Genomic DNA, 22,866 nt, shown 5'->3' with positions numbered 1-22,866 from the left:
CCCACATTCAAGACACAGTGCGTGTACTTTACATATCAGACACACGTTAATTAATTAATTAAAATTATTTAGTTATTTAACTTTACAACTGTCCGGAAATGCAACGTACGATCCCCGCTGTTGCCTAGCAACCAGCCCGGCACAGCGCTCTCACACAAACAAACACAGTTAGGTTAACTAGTGACCCACAGGACCGTTATCTCGACCAAGTTAACAAACGAGTTCGTTTTAAAATAACTTAAACATGTCTGGAGTCGTGTATCCACCAGAGAGCGTCTACAATCTGATCCCAACGGAAGAGGTTCATACTCAAACCTCGCAAAGGTAACGTCAGCGTGACTATCGTTAAATAACGTAAGCTCGTCACGTTCACCTTGCTAACTACCTAGGTTAGCTAGTCTACTCGGGTTACCTAGCAACTAACCTAGTCAGTAACTAGTGTCCAAGGTTTTGCCCAAACTATAATAAGACATAGAAAGCAAAGTATGACATTTTACTTGTGATTTTGTATTCTATTTAGTGTGTCTACTATTTGGACCTTGAGTCTGAAATAAAAGTCTGATTGATAGATTATGACCTCAAGTCTAGCTTTGGAATTTGGCCCCACATTGTAACCTGTAGCATAGCAAACCATTTTGGTGATGAAATTGGTTGGTAACTGCAAATAATTATATAGTATGGTGAAAAATGCCCTGAGATGGTGATTTGGCACTGGATAAACAGGTGAGAAATAAATATGTTAAGTTTATTTATTCTTAGCATTATTGAGTATTCTTGAAGCCCTGCTAGTCATATATATACTTATGTGTTATTTTGAACTAATGTTGGACTTAATATATTTAAATTGTGATTAAATAGTATTTAATCCCAACTTATATTTGTGCTAAATTGGAAAAACCTAAAGTATACTTAGTACAAGTTAAGTAGTAAGTGCACAGAACTTATACTTAAAGTATATTTGTCTTGTAGTATATTACTTGAAAGTATACTGCAGTCCAATTATTTTAAAGTCTGTTAAAAGTTGAATTTTTAAAATAGGTGAAAGCGTGACAATGCACTATTGACATTTTAAGTATATTTTAAATACTTCAAAGTATATATATTTTTTGCCTGAGTAAATACAATGTACATGTCATTTATCAATGTATTTATCTATTTTTCCATCGACTGAAGGTACATGTCCAAGTATAGGCCGACAGTTGTTCTTGAGAAAAAGTTAACGAAGGATGCAATGAAGACGATGGGGCCAGCGAAAGTAGAGGTTCCATCCCCAGAGAGATTCCTCAAGAAGCATTCCAAAGAGCCCAAATTGCCCCAAAGTGAGTTCTGCTGTCGGCTGTTCGAACCCCGCGTGGGTTCGTCTGTGAGCGGTGATTCTGTGTCGTCTCAACTTCACGTCTGTGTTTGCGCTTTCAGAAACGCTGTGTTCCAAAGACGTGCGTCACACCTGCACCGTGAAGAAAGCAGCGGTTCCCTTGAAGACGGACATCCCGCCCATGGGCATCCACACCACGAGAGACTTCATAAGGACGGCCACGGCGGTGCCCATGAAGCCCCGGCCGACCTGCGTGGACACCCGGAACGGACACAAGCAGCTCCTTGAGAACTCAGGACTCGTCCCCAAATACATCAAGAAGAAGGTTTTCCTTTCACGCAAGAAACACAAGAAACGATAAAGATAAACATCGAATTTTACAAGTCGCTCATAGAAAAACCGTAAAGAATAGTCCCCTTTTTTATTGTATGATACAAACAGAAAAATGAAGGTGGCATCTGTAACTAAAAATGGTTCTTCAGAGTGATGCCACAGAAGAACCATTTCTGGTTGCACAAAGAACCTTTCTAACTAGGGTTCTTTAAAGAACAATTTACTTAAATAGTTCTTCAAAAAACCTATAATGGTGTCTCAAAGAATCTTTAAAAAATGGTTCTTTAAGGCACCATCTCTGGTTGCACAACAAACCTTTCAAACTAGGGCTCTTTAAAGAACAATTTACTGAAATAGTTATTCAAATAACCTATAAAGGTGTCTCAAAGAACGTTAAAAAATGGTTCTTTAAGGCCACATTTCTGGTTCCACAAAGAACCTTTCTAATCATGGTTCTTTAAAGAATCATTTCCTTAAAGAGTTCTTCAAAGAACCTATAATGGTGCCTCAAACGAAAAAAATGTTCTTCAGTAGGTGATGGTTCTTCGTAGAACCACAAAGCCTTTTAAAGAACCACTTAAGAACCATTATTGTTCTGTGTATACTTACAGTCCGTCAGGTTGTCAGCCATGTTCGGGACCCTCTTCACCAACAGACTGAAACACACGAAACACAAGAGTTAATTCCCACAATGCAACAGTGCAGAACCATTTAAGAACCATTGCTTGTCTGTGTGTGTCATCTATCTGCGGGACTTGATTGAATATTCCGTTAGGTCCACTGCACTCTGTACGTTTCCACTTCCTGTCTGCAGCAATACGGAGAAGTACCCGAGTACCTGCAGCAGCGCAATGACAAAGAGCGGAGGGAGCAGGAGGAGCTCCACGACCTCCTGACAGAACAGCGGCAGCAGGGAGCCATGAAGCACCTGACGGAGGAGGAGCGGCGAGCCACGCTCGAGGTACTCCCACACAACACTGATTGGTGTGATTGTACATGCAAGGAATCCCAACGAGGCGATTGGTGCATCACGAAAAAGTAAAACAGTGTGAAGACACAGATGTGACGGCAACATTTGTCCCTACCCAATGTTAAGTCTTTATAAAATGAGATTAAGAATATCGAAGAACCAGAACTTGTCTATGAAATCATTTATTCATGCAAGAAGAGTCACCGTTACACGGAGTCCCTCAGGAGTCTGCCAAGGGTGAACTGAAGAGTCACCGTTACACGGAGTCCCTCAGGAGTCTGCCAAGGGTGAACTGAAGAGTCAATGAAGCAAAACATGTATTTAAGGGAAACAAGAAGGAGGATCCAGAAGGAGACATTAGTCTTCTGGGGCCGGTATTTAAAAATGATCCCACAAAATTAATCTTACTGGATTGGATTAAATCCTGATCAGATCTCCAAAACGGGTATTTAAATACAAATCTGATCCTGAAGATTCAGATTTAGATTTGGTAATCCAATCCTACCTTTGATCCGGATTAAACACTGCTGTTGATTATTTCAAAACTTTAGTGGGAAATCTGGATCAGTTTGATCCTAAAAATCAGGATTACCCTGATCCCACCTCAGTGGTGGATTTCAGGGAGATTACATGTAAAGGTCTGACTAGCTCCTAAAGTTCCTTATTTAATCCAGATAAACGCCGCTGTTTGATCAGTGTTTTATCCCGACAGCAGGATGATACCGAGCTGCTTATATTGTACTCACGGGGTTTCCCTTTGTGGCTCCACCATGCAGGGCCTGAAGAAGTCGTGGGATAAGCTGCACCACCAGTACCAGAGCCTCTCGTTCGTCACGGACAACCTGTCCAAGAAAGCCCACAGGGACCAACTGGAGCTGCAGCTGCAGCAGCTGGAGAGCGACATCAACCTCTTCGAGAGGTTCAAGACCATCTACATACAGTAACCGGACATTAAACACTGGAGTCAGTCGGCTGTGCGGTGCCCTGTGTGTGTCTCGAGAAAGAAAACACCACACACACACACACACTCCAAATGTCACATGAGCTAAACAGACGTCTGTCTACTCGCATATTCTCTCTGTCACATGAACAATGGAACAAAGATGAAACTGTGAAGCCCAGCGAACTACAAATTAAGGAATTATGCAGAATGACCGTGTGAATTCATAAGCATTCAAAAGCATTTCTCGGTGGACTATTGGCATTCTTTGGAGGGAGAAATGTGTATTTTTTTGTTGTACTGTTTCTCATTTTAAAGGCAAAAAAAAGTGTAGCTCCACAACTCTATATACATCTTAGAAATATTACATCTTAAATCAAAAAATAAATGTATCTTTATCCCTTTTTTTCTTTCTTTTCACCTTCTCACTGATTTTTTTGTTGTTGGAAGGAACAACTTTAAAAATCAATTGAATTAAAACTGAATTTTTAAAAAAACGACTGCGGTGGAAGTGAGCGAAATATTAGTCGTCACATGTTTTATCTTATTTTCTTAAACCTCCCTTTGCTGCGGCCTCGAGCCGGCGGAGCGTCACATGCGTCCGATTATCTCGTCAATTGTCCACGACAAATGACCGGAGCGTGGTCCCTCGGTCAGGACGTCTCCTCCTCCTCTCCCAGACGCTCCTCTTGCTCCTCTCGTCGCCGGCAAAGAAGAAGACATCGAAACTGTAAGTAACGAAACACTTTTATAGAATAGAAATGTTGAAAGTGTAGTTGACACGACAGAATGTGACCTCATTATGTGACGCTCCTCCTCCTCCTCTTCTTCTGCGCTTGAATTATGTGTTCTAAATACATCCTATGACCCTTCCTGCTGAAAACTGGTACATCTTCCTCAGTTTTATTTTTTTTAAATTATTTCTCGCACCATTTTCCACACGATTTGTTGTTATTTTATTGCTTTTTCATGAATTTAACATAATCCTACACCACTTTCAAGAAGGAGAAAAACATTTCAGTTATAGCCAAGAGGCTATTCCCGAGAGGCAGATAGTCACAAAGCAAACCTAAAAACTTACTTTTACATATTCAATATTTATACAATATTTACACTTTTCAAACAGTGCACAAACAATTAAAAGTGAGAATAGTGAATATCCTCATCCAGGAGACTCTTAGGCAGTCAAGTACTAACAAGACAATTAAAAACACACAAAACAAATAAAATAAGGGAGAACTATGTTAAAATGGACAGAAAAAAAACCCATGTCAGAGCGAAGATGGAAAGCTCGTCAATATTTGGTGTGTGTGTCTGTGTGTGTGTGTGTGTGTGTCCACTGAAGGCCTCTACCTGTCTCCCCACAACCACACATGGACAACGCCGGGATGAAAAGAGGAATCGTGGTATGTTCAGCACAAAGATGTGTATTTATTTAACGTGCTTGTATTTCTCTGAATGAATTCCTTGAAGTCGTTTTATTCAAAGAACTTTCAATCTTTTTTATTTCCTCTAAGTCAGTATAGCATGAATGATGGTTAAATGTTTTGAGCTGAAAGGTGAGCGACACTACGGGTCAACAGTCCTCATGCATATCTCAAATACTTTATATTCAATCTTTTGTTCCATTATAATTTACAATAGACAGCTGTACCAATGTCTGCACAGCCGGGACTGGCAGCGCGTAGATCTGAACTTTATGTTTGATATTCATCAATAACACCGCAAATGTGTTTCTTTCCTTCAAATTTGACTCCTCCCTAAATAATATTGCTCGATATATTATTCAGCAGGCGTGGGACTATGTGCTCCTTTTTTTTACGTGTATTCTTATTATTTTTTATTTCTCTCTGGGAGGTTGTTTCCGATCAAGATATCTGACCTGCAATGAAATATGATATATTAATAATAATAATAATATTTCTATATTACAATTTACATCTTTTTCTCCCCTCATTCTTACCTTAACATTTTTATTTTTTTATTCAGCTGTTTTTATGACGTACTGCTGAAATGATTAGTTGATGTTTTGGTTTTTCAATCCACAGAAATTTAACTGACACAAATCAATAAATTTAGTTAGTTATGAATATATATTTGTTATTGTTTCCAGCTTGAGAATATTACAATATTTGATTTCCATTGTAAGAATTCACGAGTGTGTTCGGCTGTTATGTCTGCACACGGTGGCAACTTTGATAAGTCAAAAATGTAGATTGCATTTTGTCAAACAAAAAGATTCCATGATTTTTTTTTATTTTTATCTCTAATATTTTTCTTTTTATGTCCAATATTTTTTTTATATATGTCCAATATTTATTTTTTTAATCTCTATTTTTTTATTATTATCTCCAATTTGTTCCATGCTTTAATTTCAGAGTAGATTAAGAAATTAAACTGTGTAAATTTCAATAAAAACTGGAAAAAAGTAGGTGTTTTTTGACCGGTAGTGTATTTATAAAATAAATAATCCTTACTTACATTCCAACATCCACCAAGCACCAGTAACACTCCTCCATGTTATATCGTCCCACGACGTCCTACTTCAGCTCGGCCAATAGATGTCGCTCTCCCCTGATAGGTGCCCTGGCCTCTGCCAGGAGAAACGGCCGTGTGACCCCCGTCTAACACCTGGAACGCATAAAGCCGGTCATGATATCGTGATGTTTACAATGATGTCGCTTGGCTCCGCCGCCACTTGTTATTCTTCTGTGTGTTTTTGGAGGACGTCCAAAGCGACGTGATTTACATTCCTCTCCGCATGTGGTCACATTCCTTCTCTCCCCCCCGTTGGAGCCCTGGGAGGATCCACCGTTTCTGTTGTAAGAGTTGGATTTCATTTAATTATGGATATTATTATTATTTTTTCGTCTCGCTTGGACATTTAAACCAAACTTGTTATAATATCCCGAGCTTAAAGGCAGCCGGTGGGATGTGTTTACCACCGAATACGACTAAACACGCCGAGTACACCAGTTGACAGGGCTTCATAACAAGTAACAATTCATATGAATTCAATGCAACTTTATTAACAACGCCTGGCAGGACGGTTGTGTGCAGCAGCTCGCCGCCCAGATCGACAGATACAAACACAATGTACTTAAAAAGAAGAAGAAAAAAGAGCAAAACAAACCTGTTACTTACAAATAATAAATACATTAATATGAAGAAAAAAACATCCCTTAAGAGGAGTTAGGCTGTAAATAAAAGCATGAAAAGCATCTCAAAGCTGGTGGTCAGTGTCTGACCGATGGCACCGGGAGTCGATCATGTGACCCCCCCCCCCCCCCCCCCAGTGATGCATGTGTGGCTTCAAAGCCGTTTCGCTCCCCGAGGGAGAGAGTCTGTCTTTGTTTATGTTCAGGCTGATACTCGACGCTCATTGTCCTCGTGCAATGACTCTCCTCCTGACCCGCGGACATGTCCTACGTGACCTCGATGACCTCGATGAGGACGTCTCTGACCTTGTTTGTCCCCCCCCCCCCCTCCCCAGAACGACCAATCGACCGAGGAGCTGCACATCATCGGGAGCCGAGACTTGTCCTTCGTGCGTGGGAAGGTGCGCGTCAACACATTTAACACGCTCTTTGTCATTCTGATTCATTGTGAGAGAACGGAGAGACCCCTCGCTCTTTTATATTCTTGATTAATATGCAAACACGTTTCATCGCCCCCAAAAACACGGCCTGGGACAGGCCACACCCCTTTCTCCTCACAGCGGTCCCCTCTTCCTTCAATATGCCCCAAAAAAGTGTTTGCTTTAAAAAATAAAACCGATGTTTGCATTTTGAAACTGAGCCGTCGGCTCGTATTAAGATAAATTCTCACCCCGGGGTCAAAAGGTCAGCGGGAGGAAATGGTTCTTTAAAGAACTCTGGTTTGAAATGTTGTTTGTGGAACCAGAAATGGTGCCTTCAAGAACCATTTTTTAAAGGTTCTTTTGAGACACTTTTATAGGCTCTTTGAAGAACTATTGAAAGAAATGGTTCTTCAAAGAACCCTGGTTTGAAAGGTTGTTCGTGGAACCAGAAATGGTGCCTTAAAGAACCATGTTTTGAAGGTTCTTTGAGACACCTTTATAGGTTCTTTGAAGAACTCTTGAAGGAAATGGTTATTTAAAGAACCCTGGTTTGAAAAGTTCTTTGTGAAACCAATAATGGTGCCTGAAAGAACCATGTTTTTCTAAGGTTCTTTGAGACACCTTTATAGGTTCTTTGAAGAACTCTTTAGGGAAATGGTTCTTTAAAGAACCCTGGTTTGAAAGGTTCTTCGTGGAACCAGAAATGGTGCCTTAAAGAACCATGTTTTAAAGGTTCTTTTGGGACACCTTTATAGGTTCTTTGAAGAACTCTTTAAGGAAATGGTTCTTTAAAGAACCCTGGTTTGAAAAGTTCTTTGTGAAACCAACAATGGTGCCTTAAAGAACCATGTTTTTCTAAGGTTCTTTGAGACACCTTTATAGGTTCTTTGAAGAACTCTTGAAGGAAATGGTTCTTTAAAGAACCCTGGTTTGAAAGGTTCTCTGTGGAACCACAAATGGTTCTTCTGTGGCATCACTCTGAAGAACCATTTTCGGTTCCTGACGGCTCCTTCATGTTTCTGTGTGGGTCGTCATGGCGGCGCAGACACAGGTCAGCGCTGTGTCGGCGCGCTGCTTCCTGCCGTCCTAATCCGGGGGTTATTATGGTAATCTGAGTATTTATGTTTACATGTGCAGCTTTACTGCCGCTTAAAGCTCGGAGCGCCGTTGACGTGAGCGCCACATGTTCATACGCCGCCTGAAGGTCACGAGACGATGATCATTACAAAACACGCAGTAAATAACCTGAACTGACACAAATGAATGAGAGACGACAGTTTGATTAAAAGAATAAACATTTATGAGAGCGTATGCCGGCTTATATTTTGAGTGTCATTCTTTAAAAAGCGTATTCATTATTTAAAACTCAACGTCAACACAATCCCATCATTTTTCCAAAAAACTTATCGGTTTTCTAGGACTTTTTCCAGGCCTGGAAAACAACAATTACAAAAAATTCCATATCTTTTCCTGGTTTTCCATGACCAAAGATTTCTAGAAATCTCGAGTGTAAAAATAATAATAATAATATATTACATTTTTATCGCGCTTTTCAAAGTACTCAAAGACGCTTTACATCACATAATTAATGCATCCTAGAAGCTACACAATAAAAATAACTAAATTACAATAAAATCAATAAAAACAGTAGATAATGAAAAAAGTGAGTAAATGTAGTATTTAAAATAGCAATGAGAATTCCAAAGCATACAGTATATAACGCGTAGATGAACATATGAATATAACACATTTCCATGACTTTTCCAAAACGTTGGATTTTTTTGTTTCTTCAAGACTTTTTCCAAGCCTGGAAATAACCATTTAAAAATTCCATGACTTTTCCAGGTTTTCCATGACCAAAAATGTTGTGAAATCTCGGGTGTAATTCAAAGTCAAAGAAGCTTTACATTACATAACTAGAACGGGCACTCGGTAGAGCGCATACCTTCGCCTATCACAGGATTGGGCATTGAATTATGAACATTTTGGCATTAAGTTGCATGCCAATTGGATAAAAATTGACCGTGCTATGGTAAAAAGAAGATGTTGACCTTTCCATGACCTTGACCTTTGACCCGATCGATCCCAAAATCTAATCAAATGGTCCCCGGATAATAACCAATCATCCCACCAAATTTCATGCGATTCGGTTTAATACTTGTTGAGTTATGCGAGTAACACGCATACAAATAAATAAATACACGGCGATCAAAACATTACCTTCCGCATTTTCAATGCGAAGGTAATTAAAGTATCGTAGAAGCTACACAAAAAAATAACTAATTAATAAAAACAATAGATAATACAAAAAGTGATAACATCCAGTATTTAAAATAGCAATGAGAATTCCCAAGCATACAGTATATAAAGCGTAGATGAACATATGAATATAACAAATGCCCATGACTTTTCCATTTTGTTGTTTTTTCAAAACTTTTTCCAGGCCTGTAAATAACCATTTCAAAACATTCCATATACTATTCCCGGTTTTCCATGAGCGTACGGACCTGAAGGGGAACTGTAAACTGTAAATGCCGCTTTCCACACCTTGAAGCCGCTGTGTGGCCGCAGTGTGTCTCAGGTGTACAGCGGGGGAACGTTGGCCTGCTTTCTCTCTCCAGCCGCCCGGCCCCCCCCCCCCCCCCCAAAACCCAGAGCTGCTCTCCAGGGGCCTCACAAAGAGCCCCATACACACCGGCCGGGCCGAGGGAACAAGGGGTCCCTTGAAGCCCTGCGGCGAGGGGAAAGTGTGCGCCGCCGCCCGGACACTCACGGAGACGTTCTGCTCGCCGCACACACACACATGTTGATCGCTGGCGAGCAGAGAGCGCGTTGTTCTGTGTGTGTGTGTGTGTGTCACGGCTCTGAAGACGCTGCCAACGGCGTCGCCGTGGAAACCATCCGTCAGAAATGTGATTTCCCTCGGGGACAATGCAGCGACTGTTGAAACTCTAAAAGGTGATTTAAAAAAATGTTTTTACTGAATGTTTTTCTCTCTTCACATGTTCCTCTCTCCACATGTTCCTCTCTTCACATGTTCCTCTCTCCACATGTTCCTCTCTCCACATGTTCCTCTCTCCACATGTTCCTCTCTCCACATGTTCCTCTCTTCACATGTTCCTCTCTCCACATGTTCCTCTCTCCACATGTTCCTCTCTCCACATGTTCCTCTTCACATGTTCCTCTCTCCACATGTTCCTCTTCACATGTTCCTCTCTTCACATGTTCCTCTCTCCACATGTTCCTCTCTCCACATGTTCCTCTCTTCACATGTTCCTCTCTCCACATGTTCCTCTCTTCACATGTTCCTCTCTCCACATGTTCCTCTCTTCACATGTTCCTCTCTCCACATGTTCCTCTTCACATGTTCCTCTCTTCACATGTTCCTCTCTCCACATGTTCCTCTCTTCACATGTTCCTCTCTCCACATGTTCCTCTCTTCACATGTTCCTCTCTTCACATGTTCCTCTCCACATGTTCCTCTTCACATGTTCCTCTCTCCACATGTTCCTCTTCACATGTTCCTCTCTCCACATGTTCCTCTTCACATGTTCCTCTTCACATGTTCCTCTCTCCACATGTTCCTCTTCACATGTTCCTCTCTTCACATGTTCCTCTCTCCACATGTTCCTCTCTCCACATGTTCCTCTCTTCACATGTTCCTCTCTCCACATGTTCCTCTCTTCACATGTTCCTCTCTCCACATGTTCCTCTCTTCACATGTTCCTCTCTCCACATGTTCCTCTCTCCACATGTTCCTCTCTCCACATGTTCCTCTCTTCACATGTTCCTCTCTCCACATGTTCCTCTCTTCACATGTTCCTCTCCACATGTTCCTCTCTTCACATGTTCCTCTCTTCACATGTTCCTCTCTCCACATGTTCCTCTCTTCACATGTTCCTCTCTCCACATGTTCCTCTCTCCACATGTTCCTCTCTTCACATGTTCCTCTCCACATGTTCCTCTCTCCACATGTTCCTCTCTCCACATGTTCCTCTCCACATGTTCCTCTCTCCACATGTTCCTCTCTTCACATGTTCCTCTCTCCACATGTTCCTCTCTTCACATGTTCCTCTCTCCACATGTTCCTCTCTTCACATGTTCCTCTCTCCACATGTTCCTCTCTCCACATGTTCCTCTCTTCACATGTTCCTCTCTCCACATGTTCCTCTCTCCACATGTTCCTCTCCACATGTTCCTCTCTCCACATGTTCCTCTCTTCACATGTTCCTCTCTCCACATGTTCCTCTCTCCACATGTTCCTCTCTCCACATGTTCCTCTCTTCACATGTTCCTCTTCACATGTTCCTCTCTTCACATGTTCCTCTCTCCACATGTTCCTCTCTCCACATGTTCCTCTCTTCACATGTTCCTCTCCACATGTTCCTCTTCACATGTTCCTCTCTTCACATGTTCCTCTCCACATGTTCCTCTCTTCACATGTTCCTCTCTCCACATGTTCCTCTCTTCACATGTTCCTCTCTTCACATGTTCCTCTCTCCACATGTTCCTCTCTTCACATGTTCCTCTCTCCACATGTTCCTCTCTCCACATGTTCCTCTCTCCACATGTTCCTCTTCACATGTTCCTCTCTCCACATGTTCCTCTCCACATGTTTCTCTCTCCACATGTTCCTCTCTCCACATGTTCCTCTCTCCACATGTTCCTCTCTTCACATGTTCCTCTTCACATGTTCCTCTTCACATGTTCCTCTCTCCACATGTTCCTCTTCACATGTTCCTCTCTCCACATGTTCCTCTCTTCACATGTTCCTCTCCACATGTTCCTCTTCACATGTTCCTCTCTCCACATGTTTCTCTCTCCACATGTTCCTCTCTCCACATGTTCCTCTCTTCACATGTTCCTCTCTCCACATGTTCCTCTCTTCACATGTTCCTCTCTCCACATGTTCCTCTCTCTGTTCCTCTCACATGTTCCTCTCTCCACATGTTCCTCTCTCACATGTTCCTCTCTCCACATGTTCCTCTCCACATGTTCCTCTCTTCACATGTTCCTCTTCACATGTTCCTCTCACATGTTCTCTACATGTTCCTCTCCACATGTTCCTCTCTCCACATGTTCCTCTCCATGTTCCTCTCCACATGTTCCTCTCTCCACATGTTCCTCTCCACATGTTCCTCTCACATGTTCTCTCACATGTTCCTCTCTTCACATGTTCCTCTCCACATGTTCCTCTCTCATGTTCTCTCTTCACATGTTCCTCTCTCCACATGTTCCTCTCACATGTTCCTCTCTTCACATGTTCCTCTCCACATGTTCCTCTCACATGTTCCTCTCCACATGTTCCTCTCACATGTTCCTCTCCACATGTTCCTCTCTCCACATGTTCCTCTCTCACATGTTCCTCTCACATGTTCCTCTCTCACATGTTCCTCTCTCCACATGTTCCTCTCCATGTTCCTCTCATGTTCCTCTCACATGTTCCTCTCTCACATGTTCCTCTCTCCATGTTCCTCTCACATGTTCCTCTCTCACATGTTCCTCTCCACATGTTCCTCTCCATGTTCCTCTCCACATGTTCCTCTCTTCACATGTTCCTCTCCACATGTTCCTCTCCCACATGTTCTCTCTCACATGTTCCTCTCTCACATGTTCCTCTCTCATGTTCCTCTCCACATGTTCCTCTCCACATGTTCCTCTCTCCACATGTTCCTCTCTCACATGTTCCTCTCTCACATGTTCCTCTCTCCACATGTTCCTCTCTCACATGTTCCTCTCTCCACATGTTCCTCTCTCACATGTTCCTCTCTCCACATGTTCCTCTCTCACATGTTCCTCTCTCCACATGTTCCTCTCTCCACATGTTCCTCTCTCCACATGTTCCTCTCTCCATGTTCCTCTCCACATGTTCCTCTCCACATGTTCCTCTCTCTCCACATGTTCCTCTCTCCACATGTTCCTCTCTCACATGTTCCTCTTCACATGTTCCTCTCTCCACATGTTCCTCTCTCCACATGTTCCTCTCTCACATGTTCCTCTCTCACATGTTCCTCTCTTCACATGTTCCTCTCTTCACATGTTCCTCTCTCCACATGTTCCTCTCTCCACATGTTCCTCTCTTCACATGTTCCTCTCCACATGTTCCTCTCCACATGTTCCTCTCTTCACATGTTCCTCTCTCCACATGTTCCTCTCCACATGTTTCTCTCCACATGTTCCTCTCTTCACATGTTCCTCTACACATGTTCCTCTCTCCACATGTTCCTCTCCACATGTTCCTCTTCACATGTTCCTCTTCACATGTTCCTCTCTCCACATGTTCCTCTCTTCACATGTTCCTCTCTCCACATGTTCCTCTCTTCACATGTTCCTCTCTCCATGTTCCTCTCCACATGTTCCTCTCTCCACATGTTCCTCTTCACATGTTCCTCTCTCCACATGTTCCTCTCTCCACATGTTCCTCTCCACATGTTCCTCTCCACATGTTCCTCTCTTCACATGTTCCTCTCTCCACATGTTCCTCTCTCCACATGTTCCTCTCTTCACATGTTCCTCTCTTCACATGTTCCTCTCTCCACATGTTCCTCTCTCCACATGTTCCTCTCTCCACATGTTCCTCTCTCACATGTTCCTCTCCACATGTTCCTCTCCACATGTTCCTCTCTTCACATGTTCCTCTCTCACATGTTCCTCTCTTCACATGTTCCTCTCTCCACATGTTCCTCTCCACATGTTCCTCTCTCACATGTTCCTCTCCACATGTTCCTCTCCACATGTTCCTCTCACATGTTCCTCTCACATGTTCCTCTCCATGTTCCTCTCTCCACATGTTCCTCTCCACATGTTCCTCTCTCCACATGTTCCTCTCTCACATGTTCCTCTCCATGTTCCTCTCTCACATGTTCCTCTCTCACATGTTCCTCTCTCCATGTTCCTCTCTCTCCATGTTCCTCTCTCACATGTTCCTCTCTCCACATGTTCCTCTCTTCACATGTTCCTCTCCACATGTTCCTCTCACATGTTCCTCTCCACATGTTCCTCTCACATGTTCCTCTCCACATGTTCCTCTCCACATGTTCCTCTCTCACATGTTCCTCTCTCACATGTTCCTCTCACATGTTCCTCTCCACATGTTCCTCTCTCCACATGTTCCTCTCTTCACATGTTCCTCTCTCCACATGTTCCTCTCTCACATGTTCCTCTCCACATGTTCCTCTCTCCATGTTCCTCTCTCACATGTTCCTCTCTCCACATGTTCCTCTCTCACATGTTCCTCTCTCACATGTTCCTCTCCACATGTTCCTCTCTCCACATGTTCCTCTCTCACATGTTCCTCTCTCACATGTTCCTCTCTCCACATGTTCCTCTCTCCACATGTTCCTCTCTCACATGTTCCTCTCTCCACATGTTCCTCTCTCCACATGTTCCTCTCTCACATGTTCCTCTCTCCACATGTTCCTCTCTCACATGTTCCTCTCTCCACATGTTCCTCTCTCCACATGTTCCTCTCCACATGTTCCTCTCCACATGTTCCTCTCTTCACATGTTCCTCTCTCACATGTTCCTCTCTCCACATGTTCCTCTCACATGTTCCTCTCTCCACATGTTCCTCTCTCACATGTTCCTCTTCACATGTTCCTCTCCACATGTTCCTCTTCACATGTTCCTCTCTTCACATGTTCCTCTCCACATGTTCCTCTCTTCACATGTTCCTCTCTCCACATGTTCCTCTCTTCACATGTTCCTCTCTCCACATGTTCCTCTCTCACATGTTCCTCTCCACATGTTCCTCTCCACATGTCTCTCTCCACATGTTCCTCTCTCACATGTTCCTCTCTCCACATGTTCCTCTCTCACATGTTCCTCTCTCACATGTTACTCTCTCCACATGTTCCTCTTCACATGTTCCTCTCTCCACATGTTCCTCTCTTCACATGTTCCTCTCTCCACATGTTCCTCTCTCCACATGTTCCTCTCTCCACATGTTCCTCTCTCCACATGTTCCTCTCTTCACATGTTCCTCTCTCCACATGTTCCTCTCTCCACATGTTCCTCTCTCCACATGTTCCTCTCTCCATGTGCCTCTCCACATGTTCCTCTCCACATGTTCCTCTCTCCACATGTTCCTCTCTCCACATGTTCCTCTCTCCACATGTTCCTCTCTTCACATGTTCCTCTCTCCACATGTTCCTCTCTCCACATGTTCCTCTCTTCACATGTTCCTCTCTCACATGTTCCTCTCTCCACATGTTCCTCTCTCCACATGTTCCTCTCTCCACATGTTCCTCTCTCCACATGTTCCTCTCTTCACATGTTCCTCTCTCCACATGTTCCTCTCTCCACATGTTCCTCTCCACATGTTCCTCTCTCCACATGTTCCTCTCTCCACATGTTCCTCTCCACATGTTCCTCTCTCCACATGTTCCTCTCTTCACATGTTCCTCTCTCCACATGTTCCTCTCTTCACATGTTCCTCTCTCACATGTTCTCTCTCCACATGTTCCTCTCTCCACATGTTCCTCTCTCACATGTTCCTCTCTCCACATGTTCCTCTCTCACATGTTCCTCTCTCCACATGTTCCTCTCTCCACATGTTCCTCTTCACATGTTCCTCTCTCACATGTTCCTCTCTCCACATGTTCCTCTCTCCACATGTTCCTCTCCACATGTTCCTCTCTCCACATGTTCCTCTCTCCACATGTTCCTCTCTCCACATGTTCCTCTCTCCACATGTTCCTCTCTTCACATGTTCCTCTCTCCACATGTTCCTCTCTCCACATGTTCCTCTCCACATGTTCCTCTCTCCACATGTTCCTCTCTCCACATGTTCCTCTCTCCACATGTTCCTCTCTTCACATGTTCCTCTCTTCACATGTTCCTCTTCACATGTTCCTCTCTTCACATGTTCCTCTCTCCACATGTTCCTCTCTCGACATGTTCCTCTCTTCACATGTTCCTCTCTCACATGTTCCTCTCCACATGTTCCTCTCCACATGTTCCTCTCTCCACATGTTCCTCTCTCCACATGTTCCTCTCTCCACATGTTCCTCTCTCCACATGTTCCTCTCTCCATGTTCCTCTCCACATGTTCCTCTCTCACATGTTCCTCTCTTCACATGTTCCTCTCCACATGTTCCTCTCTCACATGTTCCTCTCTCACATGTTCCTCTCTCCACATGTTCCTCTCTCACATGTTCCTCTCTCACATGTTCCTCTCCACATGTTCCTCTCTTCACATGTTCCTCTCTCCACATGTTCCTCTCTCCACATGTTCCTCTCTTCACATGTTCCTCTCTTCACATGTTCCTCTCTCCACATGTTCCTCTCTCCACATGTTCCTCTCTCCACATGTTCCTCTCTCCACATGTTCCTCTCTCCACATGTTCCTCTCTTCACATGTTCCTCTCTCCACATGTTCCTCTCTCCACATGTTCCTCTCTTCACATGTTCCTCTCTCCACATGTTCCTCTCTTCACATGTTCCTCTCTCCACATGTTCCTCTCACATGTTCCTCTCCACATGTTTCTCTCTCCACATGTTCCTCTCTCCACATGTTCCTCTCTTCACATGTTCCTCTCTCCACATGTTCCTCTCTCCACATGTTCCTCTCTTCACATGTTCCTCTCCACATGTTCCTCTCTTCACATGTTCCTCTCTCCACATGTTCCTCTCTTCACATGTTCCTCTCCACATGTTCCTCTCTCCACATGTTCCTCTCTTCACATGTTCCTCTCTCCACATGTTCCTCTCTTCACATGTTCCTCTCCACATGTTCCTCTCTCCACATGTTCCTCTCCACATGTTCCTCTTCACATGTTCCTCTCTCCACATGTTCCTCTTCACATGTTCCTCTCTCCACATGTTCCTCTCTCCACATGTTCCTCTCTCCACATGTTCCTCTCTCCACATGTTCCTCTCTCCACATGTTCCTCTCTCCACATGTTCCTCTCTCCACATGTTCCTCTCTTCACATGTTCCTCTCTCACATGTTCCTCTCTCACATGTTCCTCTCTCCACATGTTCCTCTCTCCATGTTCCTCTCTTCACATGTTCCTCTCCACATGTTCCTCTCTCCACATGTTCCTCTCTCCACATGTTCCTCTCTCACATGTTCCTCTCCACATGTTCCTCTCTCACATGTTCCTCTCTTCACATGTTCTCTCTCCACATGTTCCTCTCCACATGTTCCTCTCTCCATGTTCCTCTCTCCACATGTTCCTCTCTCCACATGTTCCTCTCTTCACATGTTCCTCTCTCCACATGTTCCTCTTCACATGTTCCTCTCTCCACATGTTCCTCTTCACATGTTCCTCTCTCCACATGTTCCTCTCTCCACATGTTCCTCTCTCCACATGTTCCTCTCTCCATGTTCCTCTCTCACATGTTCCTCTCTCACATGTTCCTCTCTCACATGTTCCTCTCTCCACATGTTCCTCTCCACATGTTCCTCTCTCCATGTTCCTCTCTCCACATGTTCCTCTCTCACATGTTCCTCTCTCACATGTTCCTCTCTCCACATGTTCCTCTCTCACATGTTCCTCTCTTCACATGTTCCTCTCTCCACATGTTCCTCTCTCACATGTTCCTCTCTCCACATGTTCCTCTCCACATGTTCCTCTCTCACATGTTCCTCTCTCACATGTTCCTCTCTCCACATGTTCCTCTCTCACATGTTCCTCTCTCCACATGTTCCTCTCTTCACATGTTCTCTCTCCACATGTTCCTCTCACATGTTCCTCTCTCACATGTTCCTCTCTCCACATGTTCCTCTCTCCACATGTTCCTCTCTCACATGTTCCTCTCTCACATGTTCCTCTCTCACATGTTCCTCTCTCACATGTTCCTCTCTCCACATGTTCCTCTCTCACATGTTCCTCTCTCACATGTTCCTCTCCACATGTTCCTCTTCACATGTTCCTCTCTTCACATGTTCCTCTCTTCACATGTTCCTCTCCACATGTTCCTCTCTTCACATGTTCCTCTTCACATGTTCCTCTCTCCACATGTTCCTCTCTTCACATGTTCCTCTCTCCACATGTTCCTCTCTTCACATGTTCCTCTCTCCACATGTTCCTCTCTCCACATGTTCCTCTCCACATGTTCCTCTCTCCACATGTTCCTCTCTCCACATGTTCCTCTCTCCACATGTTCCTCTCTTCACATGTTCCTCTCCACAGTGCTGGCATGCTGCCTTGAATGTCAGTTCTCACTTTGGTGTTTCTCACAGTGACATTTTTTTCTTCCACAGTAAAACAAGATAATTCAGAACACTTGCAGCTCTGCACTGTTGCATTGTGGGAATTAACTCTTGTGTTTCGTGTGTTTCAGTCTGTTGGTGAAGAGGGTCCCGAACATGGCCGACAACCTGATGGACTGTAAGTATACACAGAAAAATAATGGTTCTTAAGTGGTTTTTTAAAAGGCTTTGTGGTTCTACGAAGAACCATCACCTACTGAAGAACCATTTTTAGTTTGAGACACCTTTATAGGTTCTTTGAAGAACTCTTTAAGGAAATGGTTCTTTAAAGAACCCTGGTTTGAAAGGTTCTTTGTGGAACCAGACATGGTGCCTTAAATAACCATTTTTTAAAGGTTCTTTGAGAGACTTATATAGGTTATTTAAGGAACTCTTAAAGTAAATGGTTCCTTAAAGAACCCTGGTTAGAAAGATTCTTTGTGGAACCAGAAATGATGCCTTAAAGAACCATTTCCTTAATACCTTTCTCGGTCTTTTGAAGAACTATTTAAGGAAATGGTTCTTTAACCTGGTTTTAAAGGTTCTTTGTGGAACCACAAATGGTGCCTTAAAGAACCATTTCTTAAAGGTTCTTTGAAACATCTTTATAGGTTATTTAAGGAACTCTTAAAGGAAATTGTTCTCTTAAGAACCCTGGTTTGAAAGATTCTTTGTGGAACCAGAAATGATGCCTTAAAGAACCATTTTTTAAGGTTCTTTAAAATACCTTTCTAGGTTTTTTGAAGAACTGGTTCTCTAAAGAACCCTGGTTTGAAAGGTTCTTTGTGGAACCAGACATGGTGCCTTAAAGAACCATTTTTTAAAGGTTCTTTGAGAGACTTATATAGGTTATTTGAAGAACTACTTAAGGAAATGGTTCTCTAAAGAACCCTGGTTTGAAAGGTTCTTTGTGGAACCAAAAATGGCGCCTTCAAGAACCATTTTTTAAAGGTTATTTGAGGCACCATTATAGGTTCTTTGAAGAACTCTTAAAAGAAATGGTTCTTTAAAGAACCCTGGTTTGAAGGTTTTTGAGACACCTTTATAGGTTCTTTGTTGAACTATTGAAGGAAATGGTTCTTTAAAGACCCCTGATTTGAAAAGTTCTTTGTGGAACCAGAATGGTTCTTCGATGGCATAATCGCTCTCCACTCGTCCCACATCTGGAATGTTCTGCCGTGCGCGGCAGTGGATCAGGTGCAGCGGGCGGTTCTGGTTCTCTGACATGTGTTCAGCATCATCTCCGATCCGGAGACGAAATGACCGAAACAATGACGGCGTGGACGTAAGCGGCGGAAACGTTCACCCGTTGGTCCAGAACCCAAAAATACGAGTTCCATTGAACTCGACCCCACCTCGGTAAACTCAGGGTTGATCCCAAGTGATCCGGGGAGCTTTGCCGCGTGTCTTTAAGATCTTAAATGTTTGTTCTTACGTCATCACAGTTTAAATCTCGGTCTTGATTTACACGCATCCTGATTCTCTTGAAAAACTTTCGGGTTCCAGATGTCGGATTCGAAATCCCGAACCACTTCGTGGTGGGTTACGCCTTGGACTACAACAAATACTTCCGCGACCTGAGCGTAAGTCACCTGCACACACACACACACACACACACACACATGAGCGCATGACCTTTTTTTTGAAGAGTCGAGAGAGAAAGGGATGAAAGGGGGGGAGGGAGTGGAGGGGGGTAAACGCAGCGAATCAAATAGAATCACTTCCTCTCCCTGAAACCTGAACTCCCCCGACAGGTAGAAGGCTTTACGCCCAGGTGAGGCCAAGCAGCTCAAACCCATTCGCGATGTGTTTGAAACCTCCGGTTCACGAATCATCCAGTTATTGACGGTGTCGTATTTCGAGTGAAATTCATTTGCCATGAAAAAGAAAGGAAAAAAGAAGATAAAACGCAAAGTAAACAAAGTTAAAAGGGACAATCTCTAATCCCGAGTTTGTGGCTTTTCGCGCCTCAGAGAGGGCGGGGCTTATCTCTGTGGCTTTACTCCGTGGAAACAGTTATCATCTCCTTGATTCACCATGAAGAACTAACCACTAGTTCTGCTTCATACTTGTTGAGGACGTCCCACAGACGCCATCTACCGCCCTCGTGTTTGGGTTCATAACATTAATATAATATATATATATAAATATATATATTTATACATGACATCACCCGTAGGCTCACACGGCTCGGTGACTTTCCCCTCTACGTCTGAATGTCTCTTCAGCTCCACTAGAGCAGAAGTTAGATTCACCAACGGCGGAGCAGCTCAACGCCGATTGGCTTTCGCAACTTTTTCGGCAAAATGTAAATATTTCAACTCGAGGCGAATGAAGCGAATTTTTCACGTCGCGCAAGTTGCGTCATTCGCAACCATTCACGTCTGTACATTGACTTTGCTTATGGGATCTACTCGCGCTAAGATTTCGCAACGCTTTCTGCGTGAACGCAGCATAACATTTCGCGGTGACATGTTGGTATGCTAGCAGCTAGCACATGGGAGTGCAGGTAGAACAACTGACGCCATTTCCTCTCTTATTCCTTTCATTCATCCACCATGTTGAAGGAGAAGTCCCGCCTCCTTCTTCTCCTGAGAAGTGCGTCCGGCCTTTCCCGCCGCTGCCTCTCCTCCTCGGACTGTTTACACCCGTCTCACACCTCCGCCGAGCTTTGAGCCGGGAGCGCAACCTCTCCTCTATTTTCTTTTTGCCGCACCCCCGATGACACGCTATTTCATGCCAGATTTCTCAGCCCGAAATTAGTAAGTGCAAACTTATGTGAACTTTGTCATTTTCATATCTGCAAAAGACGTGGCCTCAAATTGACCTCTGACTCATGCCAAACACTAAGCCAGGACCGACTCCCATAGCTTTGTGTGTGTGTGTGTGTGTGTGTGTGTAATGTATGTACTGTACAACTCTTTGTGTGTGTGTGTGTCCTGTCCATGTTTGAGGGGGTTGGTGTTCATTACGAAAGTTTGAAGGGGGGGGCTGTGGAATGTGGAGGTTACAGGCTCTCTTTATCGAGTCAAAGCTTCCCCTCTTATCTGTCCTTATCCTGCAGAAAGAAATATGGGTTGAACCCCCGGGACGCCCCAGGGTGAGATTAATGAACGTGTCATATCTTTGATTACCTCGCCTGCTTTTCAAAAAAGTGATTGCAAGCTTCATCTGTTATTATTTTTTTTCCGTGGTATACGGCACATGGAGAACGTGCTGGAATTCCCCGCAGGGCAGGGAGATCTTAAACTAATATTTTTCCTCTCGCCCCGAACGTCAATGTCCTCGGACGAAGTTTGAAAACATTTCTGGAGTTGAAATCTTAACGTTGAAATTACACACGCGCCTGATTTTGTGTTTTCCTCTCTCAGCACATCTGCGTCATCAGCGAGACCGGGAAGAGGAAGTACAAGGTTTGAGGAGCAACACAGAGAAGCTTTCTTTTTGTTTTCTGCATTTTCTGTCACTTTGTTTCAGAAAATGTAAAGCAGGGTTCATACGGTAAAAAAAAATGGAATTTTAAAATGTTTTTTTTTCAGGCTTGAAAAAGTCATTGAAATAAATATAATAGCAAAAGTTTTGAAAAAGTCATGGAAATGTTGTTATATTTATATGTTTATTAACCCGGTATGTACTGCTTTGTAATTGTCATTGTTAGTTTAAATACTACATTTTCTCACTATTTCATTATCTGTTGTTTTTATTAATTTTATTGTAATTTTTGCTATTTTTATATATACTACACTTTCTCCCTATTTTCATGAACCAGAAACAATCAAGATAAACGTAGAATATTACAAGTAGCTCATAGAAAAACCTTAAGAATTGTCCCCTTTTTTATTTTATTACATATCATTTACAGGGTTCGTAAAGTCATGGAAAACCTGGAAAAATCATGGAATATAAAAATGGTTATTTCCAGGCCTGGAAAAGTCCTTGAAAAAATGAAATCCCAAAAGTCATGAACATTTGTTATATTCATATGTTCATTTATGCAGTTTGATTTAAAAGAATAAACATTTATATAAATATTTATTCTTTTTAATCAAACTTGTCATTCATTTGTCCTTATTTTTACACCGAGATTTCACAACATTTTTGGTCATCGAAATTTGGTTTTAAAGTCATGGAAATTCTTTGGTCAAAATGTGTATGAACTCTGTAATGTATGTAAATAAAATGCTTTTAAATTGAAAGAACATCCTTCTTCCCAAAGCGGGCAATCATAACGGTTGAGACGGCCTTTTTAAATAGCGTTTTTTCTAAATAAACAACAACAACAACAAAAGTGATGTAATTGTTGCCTCATCCTCAATTCCTTTTGTATTTTGTTGCAATTCAAAGCGGGAACAAAGCAAACGGGTGAATAAAAGAAGGCCGGCTACCAGGAGAGGGCTGTTGGTGACAGATGGAGAGAGCTTATGGACGTTGGCCGCCGCCGCCGCCGGACGACGCCCACTCTGACTCATGGAAAACACACAGTGGGCGCAGCCGGCCGGCGTCTCCTCGCCACACTGTGTCTGTTTGTTCC

General features: G+C 43.2%; 1 protein-coding gene and 1 long non-coding RNA gene across 3 annotated transcripts; both read left to right on the top strand.

The window, feature by feature from the left end:
* Positions 1-148: 148 nt before the first annotated feature.
* On the top strand, positions 149-4,044 carry enkur (enkurin, TRPC channel interacting protein). 2 transcript variants are annotated; one of them, XM_056434605.1, is made up of 5 exons: positions 149-324; positions 1,174-1,319; positions 1,417-1,640; positions 2,463-2,609; positions 3,395-4,044. In XM_056434605.1, exons 1-5 carry the CDS (start codon positions 245-247, stop codon positions 3,560-3,562), a joined length of 765 nt encoding a protein of 254 aa, XP_056290580.1. In that variant the 5' UTR covers positions 149-244; the 3' UTR covers positions 3,563-4,044. The 2 variants fall into 2 exon arrangements, with proteins under 2 accessions (XP_056290580.1, XP_056290581.1); XM_056434606.1 differs by having other exon boundaries at positions 232-723.
* Positions 4,045-9,765: 5,721 nt separating this feature from the next.
* On the top strand, positions 9,766-22,627 carry LOC130206576 (uncharacterized). Its single transcript, XR_008834147.1, has 5 exons — positions 9,766-10,096; positions 18,428-18,474; positions 19,842-19,918; positions 20,903-21,097; positions 21,707-22,627. It is a non-coding gene; the product is annotated as an uncharacterized LOC130206576 (long non-coding RNA).
* The last annotated feature ends 239 nt before the right edge of the window (positions 22,628-22,866 follow it).

The sequence above is a fragment of the Pseudoliparis swirei genome, chromosome 16 (assembly GCF_029220125.1).
Source record: "Pseudoliparis swirei isolate HS2019 ecotype Mariana Trench chromosome 16, NWPU_hadal_v1, whole genome shotgun sequence".
Taxonomy (NCBI): Eukaryota; Metazoa; Chordata; class Actinopteri; order Perciformes; family Liparidae; genus Pseudoliparis; species Pseudoliparis swirei.
Note: the sequence above shows the minus strand (reverse complement) of the source record. Positions and strands in the feature narration are given on the sequence as shown.